General features: G+C 35.0%; 2 protein-coding genes across 3 annotated transcripts in view; one reads left to right on the top strand and one right to left on the bottom strand.

Moving 5' to 3' along the window:
- The window catches only part of Prosalpha6 (Proteasome alpha6 subunit), a 52,293-nt gene extending 48,125 nt beyond the window's left edge, over nt 1-4,168 (top strand). For both annotated transcript variants that reach the window (XM_090381839.1, XM_090381840.1), the window contains exons 7-8: nt 1,061-1,212; nt 3,936-4,168. In XM_090381839.1, the coding sequence (XP_090237965.1) occupies nt 1,061-1,212; nt 3,936-4,082 (299 nt within the window). In that variant the 3' untranslated portion in view covers nt 4,083-4,168. The remainder of the gene's footprint in view (nt 1-1,060; nt 1,213-3,935) is intronic.
- Nucleotides 4,169-13,313: 9,145 nt separating this feature from the next.
- The window catches only part of LOC150080439 (centrosomal protein of 290 kDa-like), a 124,466-nt gene continuing 113,709 nt past the window's right edge, over nt 13,314-24,070 (bottom strand). Inside the window, exons 9-10 of the mRNA XM_090380693.1 lie at nt 19,755-19,880; nt 13,314-13,445 (exon numbers count right to left, since the gene is read on the bottom strand). Coding sequence (XP_090236819.1) covers nt 13,314-13,445; nt 19,755-19,880 — 258 coding nt within the window. The remainder of the gene's footprint in view (nt 13,446-19,754; nt 19,881-24,070) is intronic.

Raw genomic sequence — 24,070 nt, 5'->3', positions numbered from 1 at the left:
AGCCTACAAAAGAAGCCACTGCTGCTGCTTCACTTTAAATTGAATCTTTTTTTTTTTTTTTTTTTTTTTTTTGCAACTGGTCCTACCCAAATAAACTCACATTGTGTTAACATAATAAGAACTATTATTCATTTAATGTCAAAAAAACAACTATTGTGATTATTTGTTGAACAGTAACAGAAACACTTTTGCTTTGGCCACCATAATGATTTGTACTTCACCAAAAAAACTTCACTACATAATAATGAAACAAGTTAGAATGAAGATTACAAACATGCCAACCAAAGAATGATTACTCTATCACACTGTGCACTTGCTGAATTGATTTTAACTATAGCAACAGAAAAATGTTCTCAGTTCACATATTTTTTTGCTTGGTTCTCATAACTTACTATTTAAACATGGTAACAAGTGAAAGTAGCCTGACAGTTTGAGATCAATTGCCTACTAAACATTTATTTTTTTCTAGCAAACTTTAGTTTGCTTTTACTTATTGATCAAGAAAGCACATGCAAGTGTTTTAGTTATGTCTAAATATAAAAGTTTCAGATGAAGCATAGACTTTTGATTATATATAGTCTCGTTTGGATTACTTTTACAGTGTTTATTGAAAAAATTGTTTGATTCCTGTTCATTTAAAAATTTAAGGGGAAATGTTTTTAAAAAAATAAGGGAATGCCCAGTGGAAATTGTTTTAGGTGATCTTATAAAATGGATACTTTGTATAACTGATCAAAGTGAGTGAAGGAAAAGAAAGGGGTAAGGCCAAATCTAATCACTACTGGAGAAATGATAGGTCAGTTTCAAAAAAATTGAGTGAGATTTCTAGAAAAAGGCAGTAAAGGAAATAAGAAAGAGCAAGCGACAGGTGAGAAAAGGAGAAACACCTTATAGAACAAAGATGATAAAAGGTACAGGTACCCAGCAAGCAGCACAGAGAAAAATGTATATTTTGCATTGGGAGTGGTGGGGGCAGAGGTAATTTTGCATTCAACATAGAATATGTTGAAATTTTGCAATTACCATATAAATCATTGAATAACTTTTGTTTTCTTTCTAGGTAATCTGGAAGAACTTGTAAAACATGGTCTTCGTGCTTTGCGAGAATGTTTACCTAATGAGGTTGGATTGTCCGTAAAGAATGTATCTGTTGCCATTGTTGGAAAGGACACAGCTTTTACCATTCATGAAGATGATGCTGTTAGGCCCTATGTATCCTTTTCTTTACTTTACATGCTTAAAAGCATGTTTGGTACTTTTTTTTTTTTTTTTTTCATCTGTAGAAGATTAAGAGAAATTTGCCTCAATATGATACATAGAACACTTCCATATGACTCCCCAGAAATTAAAATGAATGAAAGATTAATGCAAAATGATTACAGTAAAAAATCAATTGAACACAATTCAAAAAATAATTAAAATTAAAAAAACAATTTTCCTTCTTTAGGAAGGAAAATCATTTTTGAACAATTCAAAAAGGAATTGATTTCCAAAATTTACGTTTAACTTTGATTTTTTTAAAAATTGTTTTTTGAATTTTAATTATTTTTTTGAATTGTGTTCAATTGAATTTTTACTGTAATCATTTTGCGTTAATCTTTTGTTTTAATTTCTGGAGAGTACCATACGGAAGTGTTCTGTGTATCATTGAGGTAAATTTCTCTTATTCTTCTACAAATATTGATATCAACGTAGAATGCATTGAGCACCATAGCTCTGTTATATACTTTCTTTTTTTTTTTTTGCCTAAAAAATATTTTAAGCTGTAGAAAGGACAGAATTCATGAGGTTCCTGGGCAGTGCAATGCTGTCACCTCTCTCGCTAGTGGACGAACCCACCATATAGGCACACTGCATTCATGTAGACAGTAATTCGATGTCAGTATGGATAAATGTCGTGAGTTAACTGACTTTGAAAGAGGGATGATGTGGGTGCCTGGGTCACTCTATTGCAGAGGTGGTACATAAGTTGTACTATCCCCGTTCGACTGTATCGGGAATAGGTACAGCCTATTCTGGAATAACATCTCATCGTGGATAGCGCTGTGGGCAGAGAAAGGTGGTGGATGAACGTAGCCATCGACGTCTGTCTCGCATTGTTTCGGCCAACTGGAGCGTGACAGTGGCACAAACCACTGCTGACTTCAATAAGGTAGGTGCCAGAAATGTCTCCATCAAGGTGATCATTAGACACAATAGGTTATGGGAGCCGCTGACCCATCAGAGTCCCTTTGCTAACACTACAACACTGGGCGAAAGAACATCGGCACAGGACTCTACGCCTCAACTGGGCGAAAGAACGTCGGCACAGGACCTCTTGGATGATTGGAGATGGGTCTCCTGGTCAGATGAGCCCAGTTTCCAGTTATTTCGAGTGTACGGTATGGTGCATATTTGGCAGAAACTGCATGAATCTATGCACCCATCATATCAACAACTGTTCAGGCAGGTGGACAGTCAACATGTGCCAGTTGAACATGCATGTTAAACTGGCACGTGTTGGGACCTCTGCTACATCTAGATGCATCTCTGAACGGTCCAGGTTACGTGTCCATCCTTGCAAATCATCTGCATCCCCTTCGTGGTCATCGTGCACCCACAGAGCAGTGGTGTGACAGAGCCACGGTTCGAAGAGCATTCCACAGATTTTACCGCCGTGGAATGGCCTCCCTGTTTACCAGGCATGAACCCTGTGGAGTATCTTTGGGATGCTGTGGAAAGATCCATTCGAGCTTTGGATCCTCCACCCAGGATTGCAACAGAATTATAGATAGCGGTGCAGCAAGCATGGATGGAAATACCTGTCGAACGTTTTGTTAACTAGTGGACTTAATGCCTTGCTGTATGACTGTCCTTATCCAGGAGAAAGGTGGGCCTACTACTCAGCGTATATAATGTAAGTAGTGCAAATGCATTGTTCAGTATTGCAACTGTAACAGTAAGCCAAAATTTGCACACAAAACCGTCGTACATTTCATATTTTGAAACAGATCACAACTGGTTACGTCACTTTTGAACTTTGAATATCCCCCTACAGAGAAGTACATGTGAATTTCAGTTGCAGCTAAGTATAGAATGATGCTTCTCATTATTTATTAAAACACTTATGTACCTTCCATAATGTGAAACTTTTTAGCTTTAAACTTATATGGATTTAAATCATCTACATCCTCTGGCATCTCTCTTATTGTGGGAATTTATCACAACTGAAATGTGTGCTCTTAAACTGAGGAAACCTAGTTACCCACCAATAAAAGAACAGTAATCTCCAAAAATTGTGTGTCTGGGCAATGGCACTAACCAAGAAAAAAAAAAAAAAAAAAAAAAACTTCTGTGTTTTTGCTATTTATTTAAAGTTTTTCAGTGAGGCGACACTGTAATCTGCCTCAATATGAGATGTTGGTTTGCTATTATTAGAAGATGACACACTAGCACTGCATGTAGCACTGCATGTTATATATCTTCTGTAGCTTTAAGCTTTTTACTGTAAACTTTTAAGCACATTTAAATTAACTACTATTATTGTTTACAGAAATAAACTTAGTTAAATTGAATCTGGTTTATATATTAAATTAATTTCATATCTTTGGTAAATTTTGTTTTATGTCGTATCAGATTTCACATCCAATGCTAAATGTGAATTTAAAAGTACACTGAATAACTTTTTTCCTTTCTGAAAGCTGCTATATCATTTGTGGCTTATATTTGTCTAATTGTTTAAAAGACTACATTATGGTTACTTATTTAAGTAACCTTAAATCAAAATGCTAGGTAGAAGAGCAGTCTTGTGTTATATGGGAATAGTGGAATAAAACAGTGGCCTTAATTAGTTTTGAATTTGCTGACTTGGAATTATCATAAAAATTATTTCCTTTTGCTTTATAGCAAAACCGATATTTATTATTATGGAAGAGAAATTCTTAATTAATAATCAGCTAGCTGGCATTGAAGGAGAAGAGAGAGTACGCCATCCAGTTCCAGAAGAGAGGTCCGTTAAGATGGAAGAAGACCTAGAACCTGTACCTCCTGCAGAACCCTCTCCTGAAGTTCCATTAGTAGAAGAGAGGATGAACATTGACTAATTTCTCTTAATCAGATTCATTGTTGATAGTAGTTTGTAGAATGTGTCTCTAAGGTATTTTGTTTTTAATAAAAAAATAAAGTTTTAGTGTTTGCATTATTTGATGAAAAGTATCCCATATGGTTATGTTTAGAAATAGTAGCCATTTCTAAACTTTTCTTCATTAGTGTAATAATTTACTAGCAGTGGAATATACTTGGGTTTTTATTGAAAATGTCCCAACATACAAAGGGTACTAGGAAAGTTTTGCAATACAGCTTTGTTTATTTATTTAATTTTTTCAAAGTAATTTCCCCTACATTCAATACACCTCTCCATCCTCCGAAACCAATCTTTAAACCAGTTCTGCCAAGTTTCACTAGGGAGTAAAGCACACTCGTTGTCCCAAGCCCGTAGAAGGTCCTCATCACTGGAAAACCGCCTCCCTTTTAGCTTCATTTTCACATGCGGGAACAGTGCAAAGTCGCAGGGAGCAAGGTCTGGACTGTAGGGAGGGTGCTCGACAAGTTTCAGTCCTGTCGTGGTCAAATATTCGGTGCAGGCTTTGGCACGGTGAGCTGGAGCATTTTCGTGATGGAGGTACCAGGTGTCCATTCTTGACTTTGGCCGCAGGTTCTTCATAGACCCAATGACTTTAGGCAGGCATTGTTCAGTATACCACTTAGCTGTGACCGTCTTCTGCGTGTCCAAAACGACATGTTCCACAATTCCACTCGATTTGAAAAATACAGCTATCATTTTCTTCTTTACAGATCGGGATTTTCTGACAATTACAGGTGTGTCGTCATCATCAAAGACCCAAACTTTGTTTTGAGCCTTGGTCGGCAGATCGTAATAGTACAGCCAAGTCTCGTCACCTGTCACGATGTTGTTCACATACCGAGATTGTCCCTTATCAAACTTTTTTAACATCTCCCGGCACCAAGTCACACGTCGTGTCATCTGCTCTTCAGTCAGTTGATGCGGCACCCAGAGAGAACAAAGTTTCTTCACGTGCAAATGATCTTGCAGAATCGAACGAATTGCTGGTGCATTTAGGCCCAAAGTATCCTCTATCTGTTGGTAGGTCACTCGCCTGTTTTCGTCAAGCATTTTCCTCACAGCAGTAATGTTTTCCTCCGTAACTGACGTTCGTGGCCTTCCCGGCCTCTCAGAATCCTCCAGAGTGAAATTTCCCCTTTGGAATTCTCTATACCACCTGAATATCGTTGTACGATGTGGACAATCATCATCTAGTGCAAGAGTCATTTCTTCTAAGCACTGGTCTATGGTTAAACCACGCACGAAATTATACCGCAAAACTGTCCTTATCTCATTTCGTGACCACGATGCCATCGCAAGCACTTTACACTCTCACTACTAATGAATAACTGAGCCCATCGACTTGGCGCGGCGGCTACTATGCACGTATGAACATGTCTCAACATGCAGCAACAAGCAGTTTTCTGTGATTCATTGTTGCGTCATATTGCAAAACTTTCCTAGTACCCTTTGTATGTAGGGTCAGAAGAAAACAACTTTATTCTGACCCACAAGATACAGAAATTTCACAAACCATTCCTGTAGACCCAATTTTAATTTTGTCTGGAAAGTGTAGGTAACCTGGTGTTGGTGTCATCAGTTACTTGAACTGTTATTACATGACTCAGCCTCTCTGTCCTTTAGAGTTTAGAGAAGGGACCATGCTGCCCAACACAGATACTTATAGATTTAGAGTTCATGGTCAGTCAGATTTTGGGATTGTTTCTAAAATTTTATTTTTGGGGCAGCATGAAGTTTCATTAGTTTTAAACTGTGTTTTATGTTAGAAATGATATTATAATAAATTGTTTTTTGTACACAATTTCCTCAACCTGGAACATTCAGTACATTAAATTTTTTGATGTTTTTGTTTAACCTGCTTTGTGATTCTTATTTGAAGTATGATGAGAAAAGATTGATCAAATTCCGATGGGATTTGATTATACGAATCTGACATTTTTTTATCATAGTGTCCCATTTGACCACCCAAATGGTGGTCCCATTTGACCACCCTTTTTAACCAGATTTATATTTTTTTCAGGCTTGATACATTATTCACCAGTCAGTATAAGCTTGCTAATAGACACCAGTAATTCCTTAAACAGCTGACAACAGTGCCTGAGGGTGCTCTCACGTAGAACGCAGGTGACCGCTTACTTGGAACCAGCAGCCTAAATGAACGATGTAAGTCAGTGGGAGTGCATACAATAAGAGCGTGTGGACAGCGGCATCGCTTGTGTTAATCCCCCAGCTTACCTCAACAAATTAAGCTTACTGGTTCTCAGGGAAGTACAGATATCACTCAATTGGGTATGCGTTGTTCACACCTCTGATATAAATCTGGCCTTCGGGCAATTTTTAGAACTGCTGTTGCTGTAGAAAGCACGAATTCACGGAGATGTAGAGAAAACTTGTAATCCAAAAGTTTTAAACATGGATACTGAAAATTTTATTTCAGACTGACTTTTATGGATTTATGTCAAACACGCAATATGGGACAAAAGTGTCAAACTGCATTAAACAGGAATACATGGAGAAATGCTGATAAAAAAAAAAAAAACTATTTTTTTTATTTTCTCAAAGTAACAACAGTTCTTTGTTTTCTTCTTATATTTATTTGTAAAGTGCTAATAAATACTGTATGTAGAAGTAGTCGGTCAGTCAGTGTTTTTATTATTCGAATTGGAAACAGTTTCTCTATTCATTCTGAATATTTAGAAACTTCCAATTCATTACATAAATTATGATATTCAAAATTTTGCCTGCTGTAATGTACAGACATTGGGTATGCCAATCAGTTCCTTATTGTTTTCAAATCTTGAAAAAAAAATTAAATAAATAATCATTATGACAACAAAGAAATAGTTTTGGAATATCTAAAATGAACTTTTCATTACTTCAGTTTCTAGATTTATACTTATTGTTTCTAAAAACATCACATTAAATTTTATCATTGAAAACAATAAGAAACTTTTTAAACAAAAGTTTCTTATTGTTTTGTACAACAAATTGCAGACTGCACGGTGTATAAAATATGCATTATATTTTAAATGAAGACCTTAAAGAAGACTAACTGATAACACCCGTCGGTTTCATATTTCCTCCCTTCTAATTAATCTCGGTTTTCCTTCTGCAGTTAACATTAAATGAAACTTAATTAATATGAAAAATGCATATTGTATGATTTTCATTACTAAGTTATACCTAAAAATCACTGATAATTATCCAAATTTAATCCATCCACCAAGTCACGCGAGACAGTGGGGTCCGCAAAAACGTATCGGAATTGGTTAGTGCTGGTTGTGCTAATCCAACTGCTTGCTTAAATGAATTTTTATTTAAGCTCTCTGGTTGTTGACACCACACATTCATTGCAACATGGACATTGAAGCTTTTATTTCCAAGGTGTATCTTCGACGACCAATATGGGACAAAACAGAAAAATTGCATTTGAACAGGAATGCTGTGGAGAAATGTTGGAAAGAAATAAGCCAAGAAAATTAATTACAACAGAAACTTACAATTCAAAAAATTCACTATATATTTCTATAACAATTTGTTGATTTATGTATGCAGTGCATTACATAAATATATATAGCTATATAACATCTATATATATATTTAAATAACGATAACGTATAAATCCAGTAAAATATCTTATATGTATATGGTATGAGGCACAGAATTATATAACCTGTTTAATGTTTGTATTATGCTGTTTTTTTGATTTTCTTTATAAATATTTGTGTGGACTGTATCATCATTTGTATAATCGAAAATCGATGATATTAGATTATTTGACCAAATTACGATGGATACTTTAATCAATGCAAGAGTTCCCAGATATGTTCCAAGCTTTTAAATATACATTTCAATCTATATATATATATTGCTCACAATGGAACATAGAGCATGTATTTTCATTAATGGAGCAACATTATAAATAATATGGAGACAAATACTGTGAATAGTATTTCGTTAACTTTTTTGTGCATATAATTTCAAAATGGATTGAAAAACATTTTATAATTACTTACTTTGTAATCCAAACTTATTGAAAATAATTGGCAGTAAGAATAAGTATGTATTTTAATTTTTTAATAATAATTATATCATTTTTAAAACTAAAAGTGTCCTAGATTTTCAATTCTATCTAGATCTCGTAACCTCCCCCCCACCCTTTCGGAGATAAGTCTTAAAAAAGAATGATTGCAAGGAAACCGATATTGTAAATTTTTTTTTTTTTTTTTTCCTGTGCAATTCTGGTGTTTCACACTGGAAGAGACTCCAGGATTGCTCACCGTCCGACAATATACTTATGAATATAATTCTATTTTACGTTTAAAATATATTATTTTTTGTCTTGATTGTTATGCTTCATTTTTCGATTTGTAGCTATGCTACCTCCTCTCATCTTTCCAGTTTTTTTTTTTTTTTTTTTCATTCTCCTCAACTGTTATCAATACATAAGACGTATTCATATGTAGTAACTTCTGAACACTTTGCAACTTTATTATTATTTTTTTCCTTCGATAAATTTTAAATTCTTCCCCTGCAGAAACATTATTCCCTTCCTCTTTCAATTATTTCAGTGCTCATTCCAATGAATATTTTATCGAATGTCCTGCAATGGGCATTAGTAAACAACCCGCTCCCTCTCTTTTCCCCTAATTATTTATCTTTTGATAAGTTTTCACCTGAAAATTACGGGACACCCGCTGAATTGCAGGAAGAGATAATTGGAAATTTTATGGTAGCCATTTACCCGAGAGCTAAAGGGATTACCGTTCCGCAATACAGTAGTGCCCGTAAAATCTACCCCAGTGAGAAGTTGCACCGGTCAGACTTTCTATGTGTTCATACCCAGTGAGAAGCTTCAGCTGTGTGTCGCTGCCGGTTCCAAGTAAGCGGTCACCTGCGTTCAATGTGAGCGCACCCTTAAGTTGTAAATAAATAGAGCCTAAGGCAATTTCTGATGATGATATTAGGAATTTAGTTTTATTTGTGGATGAGTTTCATCAAATGTGAATACAAGTTGAAGCCATGAAGATGAAAAGTCTGCCTTTTTGTTGCTGTAGGAACCAAGGTGTGTTTAAGACAGATGTTGAATGCAGAAATGTCAGATTATTTTTTCATATATAATTTAAGAATATTCTCGGTCATTTTTGTCACTCAGTGACATATCACTTGCAGTGGAGTACCAAGAAATGTACAGAAATGAGGGCCTCCCAAATTATGCTCACACTATCTTTCATTGCCCAGAGTAACTGATGACACCAATACCAAGTTACCTACATTGTCCAGACAAAGTTAAAATTGAGTCCACAGTGTTTCACCAGTGAACCTTTTTTAATGTGACAAATATGCAAATTTTCCTAATGTTGATTCTGCTAACTAGTCTCCATTCAAACTTGTTTTGGGGAGAAGAAACAGTCCAATGCACAGAAATTCTTCTGTTTAAACTATTAGTTAAGCATAAACTGGTTTCAACACTGGAATAATATGTAATTAAAAGTGGTTCTTATTATATTGGGGTATCAAGATGTTATTTTGTTTTGTAGTTATACAGTGTAGTGCAATATCAGTACCATTTAAATTACCAGTATAAGTAATTTAAAATGTGAGCAAATAAAATACATGAACCTTGATTTAATGGATTTCAGAAAAAAACGGACAGAATCCAGGTAATATAACTGCCTCAGTCTAGTGTTATTTACTCTCAGTTAAAATATTTTCACTTCTAGGAAACTATATGAATCTTCAGTTGAGGGTGCTTGAGAGCACTTTCATAAGCTGTATCACATAGGCAATTTCCACTGACAATGTGACAGCAATTCAAACTCTTACTCCATACAATAAGTGCAGTAAAATACATTATTATGACGTTTTCATAGTACAGTGCTTTTAAACATTCTAGATATGGCCCATTAAATTGAGGTTTTACTGCAAGTATATTAGACATTGTATAATAGATTGAATGCTTTGTAGTTTTATAGTATCAGTGACATCATATGGAAGTTGATTGATCAGGTAAGAGTCTGGGTTCAGGCCTCAGCAGTCGCATACAAAATAATAACATCTGAAGTTATCAAATGATTACCTAAGAGGTCGGTGAGTACATTAGGAGAGTGTGTCATGGTGCATGTATTCACAAAATTGTATAATTTTTAATTGTTTTCTGTTATTGCAAATATGATGGTTTCAGTCCCACATGAGAAGTTATTGTATAAGTTGAAACATGTTGAAAATCACAAGGGGAAGAGCTTCAGTTGGGTGACAGGAGACAGAGGGTTGTGATTACTTTCAGATTGGGATAACCTACGAAGTGGGATCCCTGAAGGATCGGAACTGAAATTTTTGTTTTTCAGATTTTTTTTTTTTTAAAGTGACATCAGCTGAAGGAATAAAACGCAATGTCAGAATTTGCAAATGGTGATCAGCACCAAGTAACACTATTTTAAGATGATGTAGAATGACTTAAATAGGCTTCAGGCATGGTCAGAAAAGTGGCAGCTATGTTTTAATGCAGCACTTGGTGGGGTTCAATTTTAAAAAAAATGAAATAAATTGATTTGGGGTGGGGGATACAGCATGTGCAGTTGGCAAGGAGAGCCTGTGGTGTCCTATCAATGGATTGTCCAGCACTTGTCTATAGAGATAGGGAGGTCATAATCCCACTGTACAGGGCAATTATAAGACTACACCTAAAACAAAAACAGTTTCTTGAAATGGTCTAAAGAAAAGGAGTGATGCCTGGGTAGATTAGCAAACGGGCATTCATAAAAGGAGAAACTTTGAATATGTGGGCTACAGTGCTAGGTAACTAAGCATCTCAGAAGAGAGCTAATTAATCTATAAATTCTGAGAGAAAATAATGTAAATGATGGCAAAATTTTCACTCGTGAATGAATCCAGAACTAGAGGCCATGAATTCATATTATGAGGGAAGAGGTTTAGACTGGATTGATTGCAGCAAGTTTTCTTTTAGCTAGTGAATTGATAATTACTTAGTATAAGTTGCTTCAATGGGTAGTTGAGGCTGACAGCCTGGGGAAATTCAGAGGTCACCTATGTGAGGTGGCCATTACAAAGGTAGTTCATTTATTTATTTATTATCTGGCTGGTGCAGCAAAGGCCTCCTTACACTTATGGCTAATGCTATCTGTTTGGTGAATATCAGCAATTTGAACTACAATAACTTATATTCTGATTAAAATGATGATAGGATCTTGTCATTGATGGTAAAAACTTAAGTCTTGCAGGTTTACAGATATAGTACATTAATGCTTAACAGCCTCACCTATTTCTTAATCCAAAAACCCATCTCACTATCTTGAGAACTCTGGTTCTCCCCATGAACAGGGAAGTATAGTGATCTACACTGCTCTACCATTAATATCCAGACACTTGAATGTCTACAAATAACCTTTATTTACAGAAAAACTATTGTGTGCTGAAACCTCTAACTTATATGTCAGCATCTGCACTTTATGGACCCCTCTCCACCAGTTTTTGTAAATGCTCTGCTATTTCTTACCATCTGGCCTTCAAAGCAGCAACCAGTTAAGTTTTTTTTTTTTTTTGGCACACTCACCTCATAATCCAGTTCACCCTAGAGGTCCTCTGTAGGATTGAGGTCAGCTCTGACCAGTTCTGACCAAAACGAGCAGTATAATATGGATTGTTCTGCAGATATAGGTATGAGCTCTCCTCAATATGCTGCCACAATGTAGGAATGCATTATCTAGAACATCTAGTTTGACTTCAGCATCAAGGTTTTGTCCAAAACAACCAATTGTCCCAGACCATTGCACTGCCTCTGCTAAACTTCATTGTTGGGATGACGTAGACCAGCAGCAGGTAGCTTTCTCTCGACATCTGCCACCCCTCAAGTATGGCCATCAGACTGGTAGACCATGTACCGTCACCAATTACTTCAAAGCTTTCTATGCATATACAGTCCAAGAACTGTGGGCCTTACACCCAGCTAGATGCCATCAACCATTAGTGGCATGATCTTATCCACATCATGCAGCATCCATTACCCTGTACTGGTGCTGACGTGTCCCAATCATCTCACTGAGGACATGTGCTGCAACGTCAGCCCATGTTCTGAGTAGACGATTCTTTGCAGGGCTTTCCAGTTATGTTTCGTCAACAGGTTTTCTAGGTCATTTTGTGGAAGTTTTAGCACCAGTCTGCTTCTATTTGCAGATCACCTCACCAATAGTCAACCATTTTCAACATTTCAACAGTGCTGTTGAAATGTCACACACATGGATTGATTGCTAATGTGGCACCCTATTATCATTCTGCACTGGCAGTCTGTTAAAACCATCAGTCGTAGCATCTTTCATTTACAATTGTACTACTGTCTCCTTGAAAGCCTACCTGTAGTTGTCTGACATGTGCTTGGGTATGATGTGATCAGCTATCAACAGAGGGGTGTCTGGTATTAATGGTAGAGCACTGTATATTCTCAGAATCAGTGTTGATAGATGTGGGTATTTTAGTGTTGAACAAGTGGTAATAGATTGATGTATTGCAGTACAGTAGAATCTCAGTTATCTGAAACAGTTGGAAGGTATTTCAGATAATCTCATTTTAAATCACTCAATCTGCTATATGAAAGGGAAGCAGGGAAAAAAATTGAGAGCAAATTACAGTAATTCATTTATAATTTACACATATTGTACAGCTTCAAAATAATTGCCAGTGTTTGTAGATGAAAAATTCTGTATTTTCTTCATTGGTTCATGTTCAGTTCCCCTTATGCATCACACCAGACCGATGTGATGCATAAAAGTCATGCTGGGAATAACAATGGCTACAAATTGACTATTAACATAAATTTTTATTTGCAGTGATTTATGTAATAGCAAATTTGTAGCTTTTATTATGATGAAGTTTTTATGAATTATTTCAGAATGGCTGGTATTATACTTGAAATTTACTCTTCTTTGCTTCATTCATAAACTTTACATAAGTGGAATCATGATTTTATGATATTCATATATATGTGATGACTGTTTTTTTTTGCACACATATATCAAATGTGTCAATTTCTTTGAGTGAAATTTGGATGACTGGAATTCTTCATTTCCAGAATACAAATAAACACTACAGTGCAAAATTATTTTATTATAAATATACAATATAGTTTGTACAAAAATAATTTAAGAAACACACAATAAAATCTATTTAAATGTGATCATGTTAACCCAAAATGCTGTTTTAGTTGATACAATTCCATTTCACGTTCCTGATCTCTTAATGCAGCTTCCAAGCATTTTTGGTGTAGTTCATCTTTTTGGATCTCAATATCTGATATGGCCTTGTTTAGCTAATGAAAAGTTTAATTTGTTAAAACTACAGGAAATTGTAACAAAACAAACAAAAAAAAAATTATTAGCTTCATATTACAATATCTGATATACAGCTCACGTATATGTTATTAGTTACAATTGGGTTATTCAGTAATTTTGTAATTTATCACTCTATAATCTCTTTGGGTGCCTCATCTGTTACAGTTTTCCAAACATTTGTGTCTATTGTTTTTACTGATTCTAGGCAGGATTGTTTTCCAAGCCTCCCTTCTTCGTAGCATTCCTCAGTAATGTCATTCTACCCCCCAAACATTCTTAGGGCAAAGAATTGCTTTTAACTAATTTCTGACCCATTCTTATTCTTTCAAGGATGATTTTCAGTGTGTTGGCTACATTGACTGGTACCAGTTTTTTTGAGAATAGCAATTAGTTCAAATGAATTTAAATTGTCAGGTATCTTTCCTATAGAAATTTCATTTGCAATGCTAGTGACTTCCTCTAGTCCAAATTACTGTAACCCTAATATCCATTCTGTTATGACTTGATATGGACCATCCAGAACCCTGGAGGATTCTTTCCTCCTGAAAGCATCTCCGCTGTCAAAACCAGGATATAACCTGCTATGACAGTTTAAGATTTTTAAAAAAATCCTTAATGTAAACTCTGTATCGAACAGACGGGGTAGAAAACTTGCCAAAGCTATTGGCTACAACTTTTGCCCTGTATTCTTCTCCACTGTATTCTCATCTAAAGCTACCTTATTAGCAATCTGCTTTTTAACTCTTTCATCAATGATCCCCTCCAATCTTTGTTATCTTTCCTAAATACATTATTTGTAGCGTAGTTGAACTCATCATTCTCAATTTCCAGGTGGCACCACGTTTCTGTTAGCCCTATTATATCAGCATTAGTTGTACAAAATTTAGTTTTAACTCCTAACCAGGAGTTAAAATTCAACCGTTTTATTGACAACACTGTAGACACTTAAGACTAAGTAGTCTATCAACTCTGATACACCCCTTGAAGTTATTTAGAAAGCAAGCTTATTGCAGCATAAGCCACAAAAACCTTCCCATTTCACCCATCCAATTGCTCCAAAAGTTTGTCCAGTTCTTCCTTGAATTATTTAAGCTATCAACTTCCACAACAAAAGATAGAGGTTTGTTCCAGCAATCAACTACCTGCTGGATAAAGACAAATTTTCGCACATCTAAGCTACAACAGCCTTTCCTCAATTTGAGTTTATGTCCCCCACCCCTCGGGTTTGTAATCTGAGCAAGAAGAAGAATCCCATCAGCACTGCGCCTGCTCAAACCATTCAATGCCTTATATACCTCAATCAGATTATCTAGTCTCCAGATGCTGGACTTTGCAAAACTTAAGCCTTTTTTTTGGTAAGAGCACCTCTTTGTTCCCCTCACCAATCTTGTTGCCCTTCTCTGTACTCTAGCAACTCTACATCTTTCCTAAAATGAAGCCTCCAGACCTGTATGCAGTACTCAGGGTGTTGCCTGATCATTGCCTTATACAAAGGGATAATCATCCCTCTAGCAAAATTCCTGTATATCAGGAATTTTTGACAAGACCCCATGATGTGCCCTGGCATCCTGATTGCACTACTCGGGAAACTTCATATCTGACTGCACAACTACTCTCAGGCCTTTTTAATTCTCCGCTACCCTGAGTGTAGTACCAAAGTTGGTACATTTCTCTGAGGTTACTGCTACCCATATGCAGTACTTTGCATTTGTTAAACTTTAGTTGCTACTTCTTAGCCCATCTGCCCAACTTTTCTAGATCCTGTTGCAGTAGCAAACTCATTAAAAACGCTGCCAACCTTTGTGTCACTGCAAACTTCTACATTAAGCCTGATATATCTTCAGGCGCCTCTGTAGCCAGGTGGGAAGGAGCAGCAGTGCGTAGCACATGCTTCTTGATTAGACCGGGGTTCGAGCCCATCACCACCAAATACGAAGGATGTGGAAAGGTCAGGGAATGACCACCGCATATCCCGGAGCAATATGGCCTTAGTTGCTAATGCTCCAAAAAAAAACCAAACAACCTGATGTATCTTCATCAATGTCATTGATAAATATACAAAACAACAATGGGCCCAACACCAAAGCTGGGGGACTCCACTAATAGCATTGGTCCACAAAGAGCAGTGTCCATTGATAACCACTCTCTCTGTCTTCTCCCACTCAACCATCCTTTTATCCTTTGTAGCAACTTGTCCTTAATGCCATACTGCTCCAATTTGTACAGTAGTTTTCCATGGTATGAACATCAGCTGTTGTGGCAAATGCAAGCATTACTTTGATAAATGTGGATCTAAATAACTTCTCCCCACTACCTAGCAGTTTCTCTGAACCCTTAAAGTATCCTCAGTGATACTGGATAAAATCCTTGCACCACCTTTGTTCAAACGAATACCACCTCTACAAAATAGATTCCTTCTACATACAAATGTGGGAATACTGATAAAAATTCCCCCAAGTCTTGAGTTAATCCACAATGATTTCAGCATATAATTCCTCCTACTGTATCCAATTGCAATCCAACCTAATTTGCGGTGCCATTTTTTTCATAACGTGGTACACGACCTGACAGATGGTCAGGTCACATATGTTTAATATCATTAGTCTCCACGTGAATAACAATACTCTCTTTCCCTGCCTTAAAATCTGATAATCTGTTGGTAACGTCATCAGTTGTTGCTCCTAGCACACTATAGTCCTGGACCACTTATCTTTATTACAAAAAATGTTACCCATTTTCACTACAATAGTCTTCCAATAAAACTATGTCACCTTTGACCAGAGCAGTGTGTATTGGAGTATTCTTTTCTAGGACCCGAACTGAGGATGCATCACTTGACAGTTCACAAGATATTCGAGTTCCTGACGAGCTCCCAGTTACATTTGTTTCTAGAGCAAGCACTCATTTCTTCGGTGACTCAAACTCTCATAACGTATGAAGTTTTAATTTGAGATCAGTACCCCCTTACATCAAATGCAAAGAAAAGAATCATCAATCGAGCTAGGTCTGTCTGCTAGACCAGCCTTAGAATGCATACCACAGGCTATACAAAAGATGAAGTAAACTCACTCTGGAAATGCCTGCAGACATTTCCACCTGAGTCACAACGTCCTCGGACTTTGTATTGTAAGTGGATCTTGTAGCAACCATTATTGAAATTTAAATTTACATATACAGTAAACCCCCGCTATTTGCGGTCGCTGATTTAATATAAAATGAAACCTAAAAAAGTGTGAATTTTAAAGCGCCGTGAACATTTTCCGCCATAAAAAAAATATGGGCATGGCAAAAATTATCTTTCCCGGTCAAAACAGCGCTCAGTGGGTGGGGGGAGAGGGGTGACAAAATCGCGAGCGTGGATGTTTCTCGCTAATCCTTGTTCAGTATGTGTTATGCACTTGTCATGGAAGGTTTCGTCGTTTGCTTTTAATTTATATGCTCATAAATTTATCAATTTATAAGCTTACAAAAGTGATAAATCTACCGTTTTTCAGTGTAAAACAGACTTTTTCGAGTGTGTTAACGGAAGAAAGTGACTTTATTGTGGACAAGTTCTTTCTAGCCTGTACAAAAATATGGCTACGAATAACAAGGGAAATGTGAAAAGATCAAAGAAGGTGATGACATTAGCGAATAAAATTGAGTTATTAGACAAAATTTCTAATGGAGAAAGTGTCCTCAGTGGCAAAACATTATAAAATCAATGAGTCAACAGTACGGTCAATCAAAAAATCGGAAGAAAAAATCCGCCGTAGTGTCCGTGAAAACACGCTAATTGCTTCAAAAATTTGCTCTGTAACTCGCGATGTTAAATTAGAAAAAAATGGAAAAGGCTTTAAATCTGGATAGAAGACCGAACTCAAAATGAAATTCCATTAAGTTCACTCATCATTCGTGAAACGGCAAAACTCCTTTATCAACACTTTAGCGAAACTGGTAATGGAACTGGCAGGATAAGTTTTTTGGCTAGCAAAAACGCTGGTTTGAAAGATTTGTTTGAAATTTCTAACAAATATTACATTTAATATTAAATTGTTTCTTATTTTCATTTCGATGCCATATGCTTGCATTTCACTATGTACATAGTCATATTATGAAGGTACATATAATACATACATAGACAAAATTTTAGACTAGTTTTTCTTATATATTTCATACTTTGGAACGGAACTCCTTTATTACTATGGGAGCAATAACTCAGTATTCGCGGCATTTCTCAGGAACGTAACCCCCGCGAATAGCAGGTGTTTACTGTATTGCAAAATTTATGTTAACAAAATACAGTCGAACTTGGTTATAACGAGCATTAAGGGACCAACAAAATTTCCTCATTATAACCATTGCTCACTATATCAATGATGAGTTAAATCTACCTCCTATTTTTTTTTTTTAATTCTCAATAACTTGATAAAAAGATAGATTCAAAAAAATAAATAGAGAGAAAAAAGTAATATTAGTATATACCTACATATTTGTATTAATATGCTTGTATTTGGTTTTTAAATCGATCCAGCTGACCCTTGTTACGTACAAAATCATTGCGTCCAAATTTGTTTAGCAAATTTTTCTGCTTGAGCCTTTGAGATCGGACGTCTATTGAAAATCCAACACTTCTTTGTGTAGTGAACTATTCAAGCAATGCTTCAATGTTTGTAACCTTGCACTTTCTTTTTTTTGTTTTTTTTCCAGTTGTCTTTTCTAGTGCCGATATGTAAACATGTTTCTGAAGGAAGGGTTCATTTCTAACTGATTTTACTTTAAAATGACAGTAAAGCGACCTGAATACAAAATTCTTAGAAGTCGCGAAATAAATTTACGGTTCAGTGAATACAAGACAATCTGTAAATATGTAATGCGACAAACAGAATGCCAATGCACTATTGTATAGCTCCTCCCGTCTGAAAGGAGAAGGTCATAAACTGGCTACTAATCAAATGTGGGTGGTCATAAAAGCTAAGTCACCCTTTTCATTTTTGTCTATTCCAAGAATTGGGTTTTTTTGACTAACTAAGCAATTAAGAATGTTTGCATAGTTACTAAAATTTGTACGGTATATCAGTGCAGTACACTATAACAGTGAGCAATTGTATGGAAACATGCATAAATTAAAATCGTTATGGTTCTTTGCTCATTGCAGCTGTGATCTCGTTATTTCTGTGCTTGTTATAACCAAGTTCAACTGTATTACAGAAATTAAACTGTTGACAAAACTTTAACCATTAAAGAAGTTAAGCTGCCAAAGGCTATATGAATATTAAGTCATAGCTTTCCCAATACTTGACAAATTCAAACTTACAATATACTATAGAATTAAAATTAACAAAGTATTACAGAAGTTATACAATTGACAAATTTTAACCACTAGTGAAATTAAATATAAGTTATCCAATGAAAGCTGAAGTTCGTCAAAATATCAATATCAAAGGCTATCTGAATGTTAAGCCGTAGCTTTCCAAATACTTATGGTTATCTAAATACAAAAATAAACTAACCTATGTGACTACAGTTTAGTATGTAAAAAAAAAAATTATTACAAAATGTGTAGCCTGCTATGAAGAGCTTCAGAAATATGAATTAACTTTCAACTGGGCATTTTTGGTGTACAGCATCAAACAAAAAACAAAAAATTCAAAATTTGTTTGAATTTTTGAATAACTGAAAATTTTAGTATTCCACAAGTACAGTTAAAATACCCACCCTCTCCATTTGCATCATTAATTATTTTTCATCGGAGAAATATAGCCATAAATTGTTTAATACTCCTTTTTGGAACAAAATTTTAAACTTAAATTTTCCACAGAGCTGTTGGCAAAGCAGAGAAAAAACTTCCTTAAGGGAAATTATTATGTATTTTATATATATAAATACATATTAATTATTATATACATAATAAAAATTATGTATTATTAATTAAAAATACATAATAAACTTGTTTCTAAAGTTAATTATCCAATATAGTATCAGAATTAAAAATAATTTGCAAAGCTTCTCATTTTAAATTATTTCATGCCATTTATTCCAAACATTGAAAACTGGAGGGCATGAGACCTTAATGGAAGGAGATCACCTGAAGAGACCACACTGGAAGTGCTAAATTCTACCCACTACTGCACTCGCTGTTAAGACTTTAAAAACATGCTCTTGGTCAAAGGTTAAATGGCTATATACCTTTCTACAAGGTTAAGAATACATTAATTTCACAGGGAAGGGAAATATAACAATTTAACAATTATTTTAACACAAAGAAGAAAATCTTTTGATAACATCTTTATTATAAAAATACACACCTCTTCTATGTCTACTTGCTTTCTGTTCAACTCCATTTGTGTAGTTCGAAGTTCAACTCTTAATTCAGCATTTTGTCTTAAAAGCTGTTCAGAACGCTCCTGCTTTGGTGAACTCATATCAGAAAGCTGTATAATAAGAATATAGCCATGAATCATTTATGATATAAATGAGCATGCATATATGTAACATGTCTGTTTTAACTATTTCAGCACATATGCTTATACATACATTCTGCAAAGCTGTTTTATATGTGTCCATTTGTAAATTAATTGTATTATGTTTCAGAAGGTGCTGCCATCTCTTATCTTGTTTCCAAGTACTGTATATTTCAGCACAAAAGTTGACTTCTATTTTTTGCCTTGAAAAATATGCTTAATCAAATGTTTGTTGTATAATTCTCTTTCATACAATCAACTTTTATATTTTACTTAGTGGTGTTATTACAGTAAAATCTGCATTAAGGACAAATCTACTTTTTAGTTCAATTTATTTGTGCTTTTTTTAAAAAAGTTTTTATTATATTATGACAGTTTATTATGCTTCACAGTAATCCGAAGAAAGCGATACACATATACAGTACTCTCTTGTGTATACGGTTATGAAACTAAAACCTATAGCACAGGTGATGACACGACATTGCTCTTATTGATGCATCATCTTTGATTTTGTAACTGTGCCTTTCTTTATTGCCTCTTTAGTAAAAAATAAAAAAATATATATTTCTGTTTTTGTACTCTGGAAAACCCACTTATGATCAGAGGAGTTAATGAGACATAAAGAATAAAAGAACAGCACTGAATTTAGCAGTCAGTGTGAGCTATGGCAGAACTGTACCACAAATTGGTTTCTCCATAAAAAATGTCTCAATATGGAAGTGCATTTCTTAAAAGAAACTGAAAATCTCAAATCTCAAAAGTTTTACTTAGAGAACCCAAAAAAAATTACTTCCAAAGAATTCCATGAACTGTTTTCATCTGATGAATCTGAAAAAATTCTTGAATTTTAAAAGATGAGCAATGGTAAATTTGATTAATCCGGTGATTATGAATAATTACCAGTTAATATGTATAATCACCAATAATATTGGAGAATTTAACAAATATATAGCAATTTATTAAATATACCAGTCATTTTACATATTCTCCAGCGCTCGCTGATGTATTTGATAAATAGGACAAAAATCATATGAATGAAATGAAGGGAAGTGCTTCTGCGCACTGTCGAGCCGACTAGCCGCTTCTAAAACCTATAATATACTGCCATTTAGTTAGTGTAGCACTGTTGGGCTGAACGAGAACGACCACTGTGTCTACATTTCTACCGTTTAGTGCAACATACAACAACACATCAGCATTTAGTTAGTGCAGCTTTGTTGGGCTGAACTAGAACGACCACTGAGTTTGCATTCTTACCATTTAATGCAACTTTATACTTATAGATAAAGTTAATAAAGTTAAACGTATTTAGTTTATGTCCATAGGTAAGTTTTCTTTGAAAAACAATTAGAAATTAACATGTAATGAAAAGTTTTGTAGTTTGCCAAAGTGTAACGGTTATGGATACCATTGAAAGAATGAAAGAAAGTTTTACTGCAAATTTAACAAAAGTAATAGAAACAAAATGCACTAACAAAGGTTTTATAATGAAAGAAAAATATATACAGCTGATAAATGACATTTTTGCACTAAAATTGAAAAACCACAGGGAAAACTCCAGAAGATTACCAAAGACTCAAGTGCTATGATATAATTAAAGTAGGTGATTGTAATAAATTGATTTACCCTGTTCAATAAAATAACCAAAGCATAAAATATTATGTCTGCACCGAGGAAATTTTTGATACAATACATAATATTCATATAGCTATTGGCCATGGGGGAAGAAATCAGATGATGAACGAAATTCAAAAAAAGTATAAAAATATAACCGCTGAGTCTGTAATGGTATATTAAACTTATGTGAGCCTTGTGAGAAGAAAAGTAAAATTCCTAAAAAAGGCTTAGTGGTTAAGCCAATGGTGTTTAACGAAATGAATAGTAGGTGTCAGGTAGACCTGATTGACATGCAAAGTCAGCAAGACAAAGGATACAAATTTATTCTTGTATATCAAAGACCACCTAACAAAATTTGTACAATTGCGGCCCTTAAAAAGCAAACATGCTGAAGAAGTTGCTTATGTTTTATCGGATATATTTACTGTTTTTGGAGCTCCTTCTATCCTGCAAAGCGATAACGGTTGCGAATTTGCGAATAAAGTTATCGAAGAATTATGTTCTTCTTGGGAAGAACTCAAAATTGTACATGGTAAACCTCAGCACAGCCAGAGTCAAGGTTCTGTCGAGCGTGCAAATCAGGACATAGAGAATATATTGAGTATGTGGCTAGAAACTAATGAAACACGCAACTGGAGTGAAGGATTACGATTTGTTCAATTAATAAAAAATAGAGCATATCATCAAGGAATTAAATGCAGTCCCTACGAAGCTATGTTTGGTTCTCCCATTAAAATTGGCCTCAAAACCTCATGGCTTCCCAAAGAAGTTCAATTTAGAGGAAGAACTAGAAAACATAATGAAGCAATTTAAAAATGATCATAGGAGAAGGAATCAAATATTTATGATTCTGGAGAGATTGCAGGAGACACTAGCATAAAGAGTATTGAAAATGACAATATAATGGAGAACATTGAAGAGAATATGGAAAAAGTTGAGGAGAATATGGAGAACATTGAGGAGAATATGGAGAATATTAAAGAGAATAACAAGGACTTGGATAATATTGTTGCGAATAGGAAAGCACAAACATACAGAAAACGTAAAATAGTAAAAGAAAATCTTAAAATACAAGCTAAAAAAATGATAACCGTGTCTAAAAAAAAGTTTCCTACTGGAAAAGTAGGTGATACGGTACATAAAAGAATTCCTGATGTTGACAGAGCCAGAAGCGACCCAAGAAATTGCTTGGCAGTTATTATGGATATTGACAATAGTGGACTATATAAATTGGGTACAAAGAAAGGGAAATTGGCCAACATTTATACCAGAAATGAGTTTTCTATATGCCATGAAAAATTTATAAGTGCCACGGAAGTTCCAGACTCAGAATTGTGTTAAGAAGTTTTCCATATTTGGTGGTCAAGGTTACAAAAAATGTAATTGTAAAGGAAAATGCAACAGTAATAAATGTAGTTGTAGAAATAGTAACAAACTGTGCAATTCAAAATGTCATCATAGTTTATCTTGTAATAATAAATAACATTAAACTTTGATTTTTTTTTGTATTCTGTTAGCATCTAATTTCAATTAATTACCAATTCTCCAATTGGTAATTAATTGGAGAATAATCTCCAATGATTACCAGTAAGCATTGGAGATTATTCATAATAGCCAGTATGTTTGATAAATTAAGCATATTCTCCAATATTATTGGGAATTATACATAATAGCCGGTAATTATGTATACTTTCCGATTTATCATATTGCCCGTAACATATATACAGTAAACCCCCGCTATTCGCAGTATCTGTATTCGCGGTTTCGCGTATTCGAGATCGCCAATATGAAACGAAGGACACCGAACAAAACATTAGTCACTTGTGATATTTAGGGTATGCAGCAGATTGAATGTTTATTCTTCTATGCTTGTTTACTTATTGCATTGAAATCAGAATACGAGGTTAACCCCTTTTCTCTATTAAACAGCTATACCAGCTATGACTGTAAACTTTGTTGCCTGACAGCATTAGAGTATTGGCAAAATTTGGATTTTTCAGATGTCACAGCTTTCCAATCATCAACAATCCAATTTTTATGCCTTTTAGCTCATAAAATAGTTGGGCTTTTTTCAGTGCACCTGTTAACATTGGTCTTTTTCTGGAAACCCTACTCCAGATATCCATGTAAGCCAATCTTTGCTCTCTCAAAGATTATATGATTACGTCTTTGGTTAACTGTTTACAGTAATTCTTGTCTTGGAATCGTTTTTCATTTCATCATCATCAGCCATTTTCAATCCACTGCAGGATGAAGGCCTCTCCAGCAACTTTCCACTTCCTTCTGTTTTGTACAATGGCCATCCATTTACTACCCACAAACTTATGAATTTCATCTATCCATCTCCGCCACTGTCTTCCAGGTTTTTTCTAGCTCCTCTTGGGTACCATTCTGTTATTTTCTTAGTCCATCTGTCATGTCTTCGAGCTATGTGTCCTGCCAACCATTTTAGTTCTTTAGTTTTGATAAGAATGTCCTTTACTTGAGTTTGCTGCCTAATCCATGTGTTTCTCTTCTTATCTAACATTCTGATTCCCAATATA

This window comes from Mastigoproctus giganteus, chromosome 9, assembly GCF_048544385.1.
Source record: "Mastigoproctus giganteus isolate SK-2022 chromosome 9, ASM4854438v1, whole genome shotgun sequence".
NCBI lineage: Eukaryota > Metazoa > Arthropoda > Arachnida > Uropygi > Thelyphonidae > Mastigoproctus > Mastigoproctus giganteus.
The sequence above is the reverse complement of the archived record's forward strand: the minus strand, read 5'-3'. Positions and strand labels throughout refer to the sequence as shown.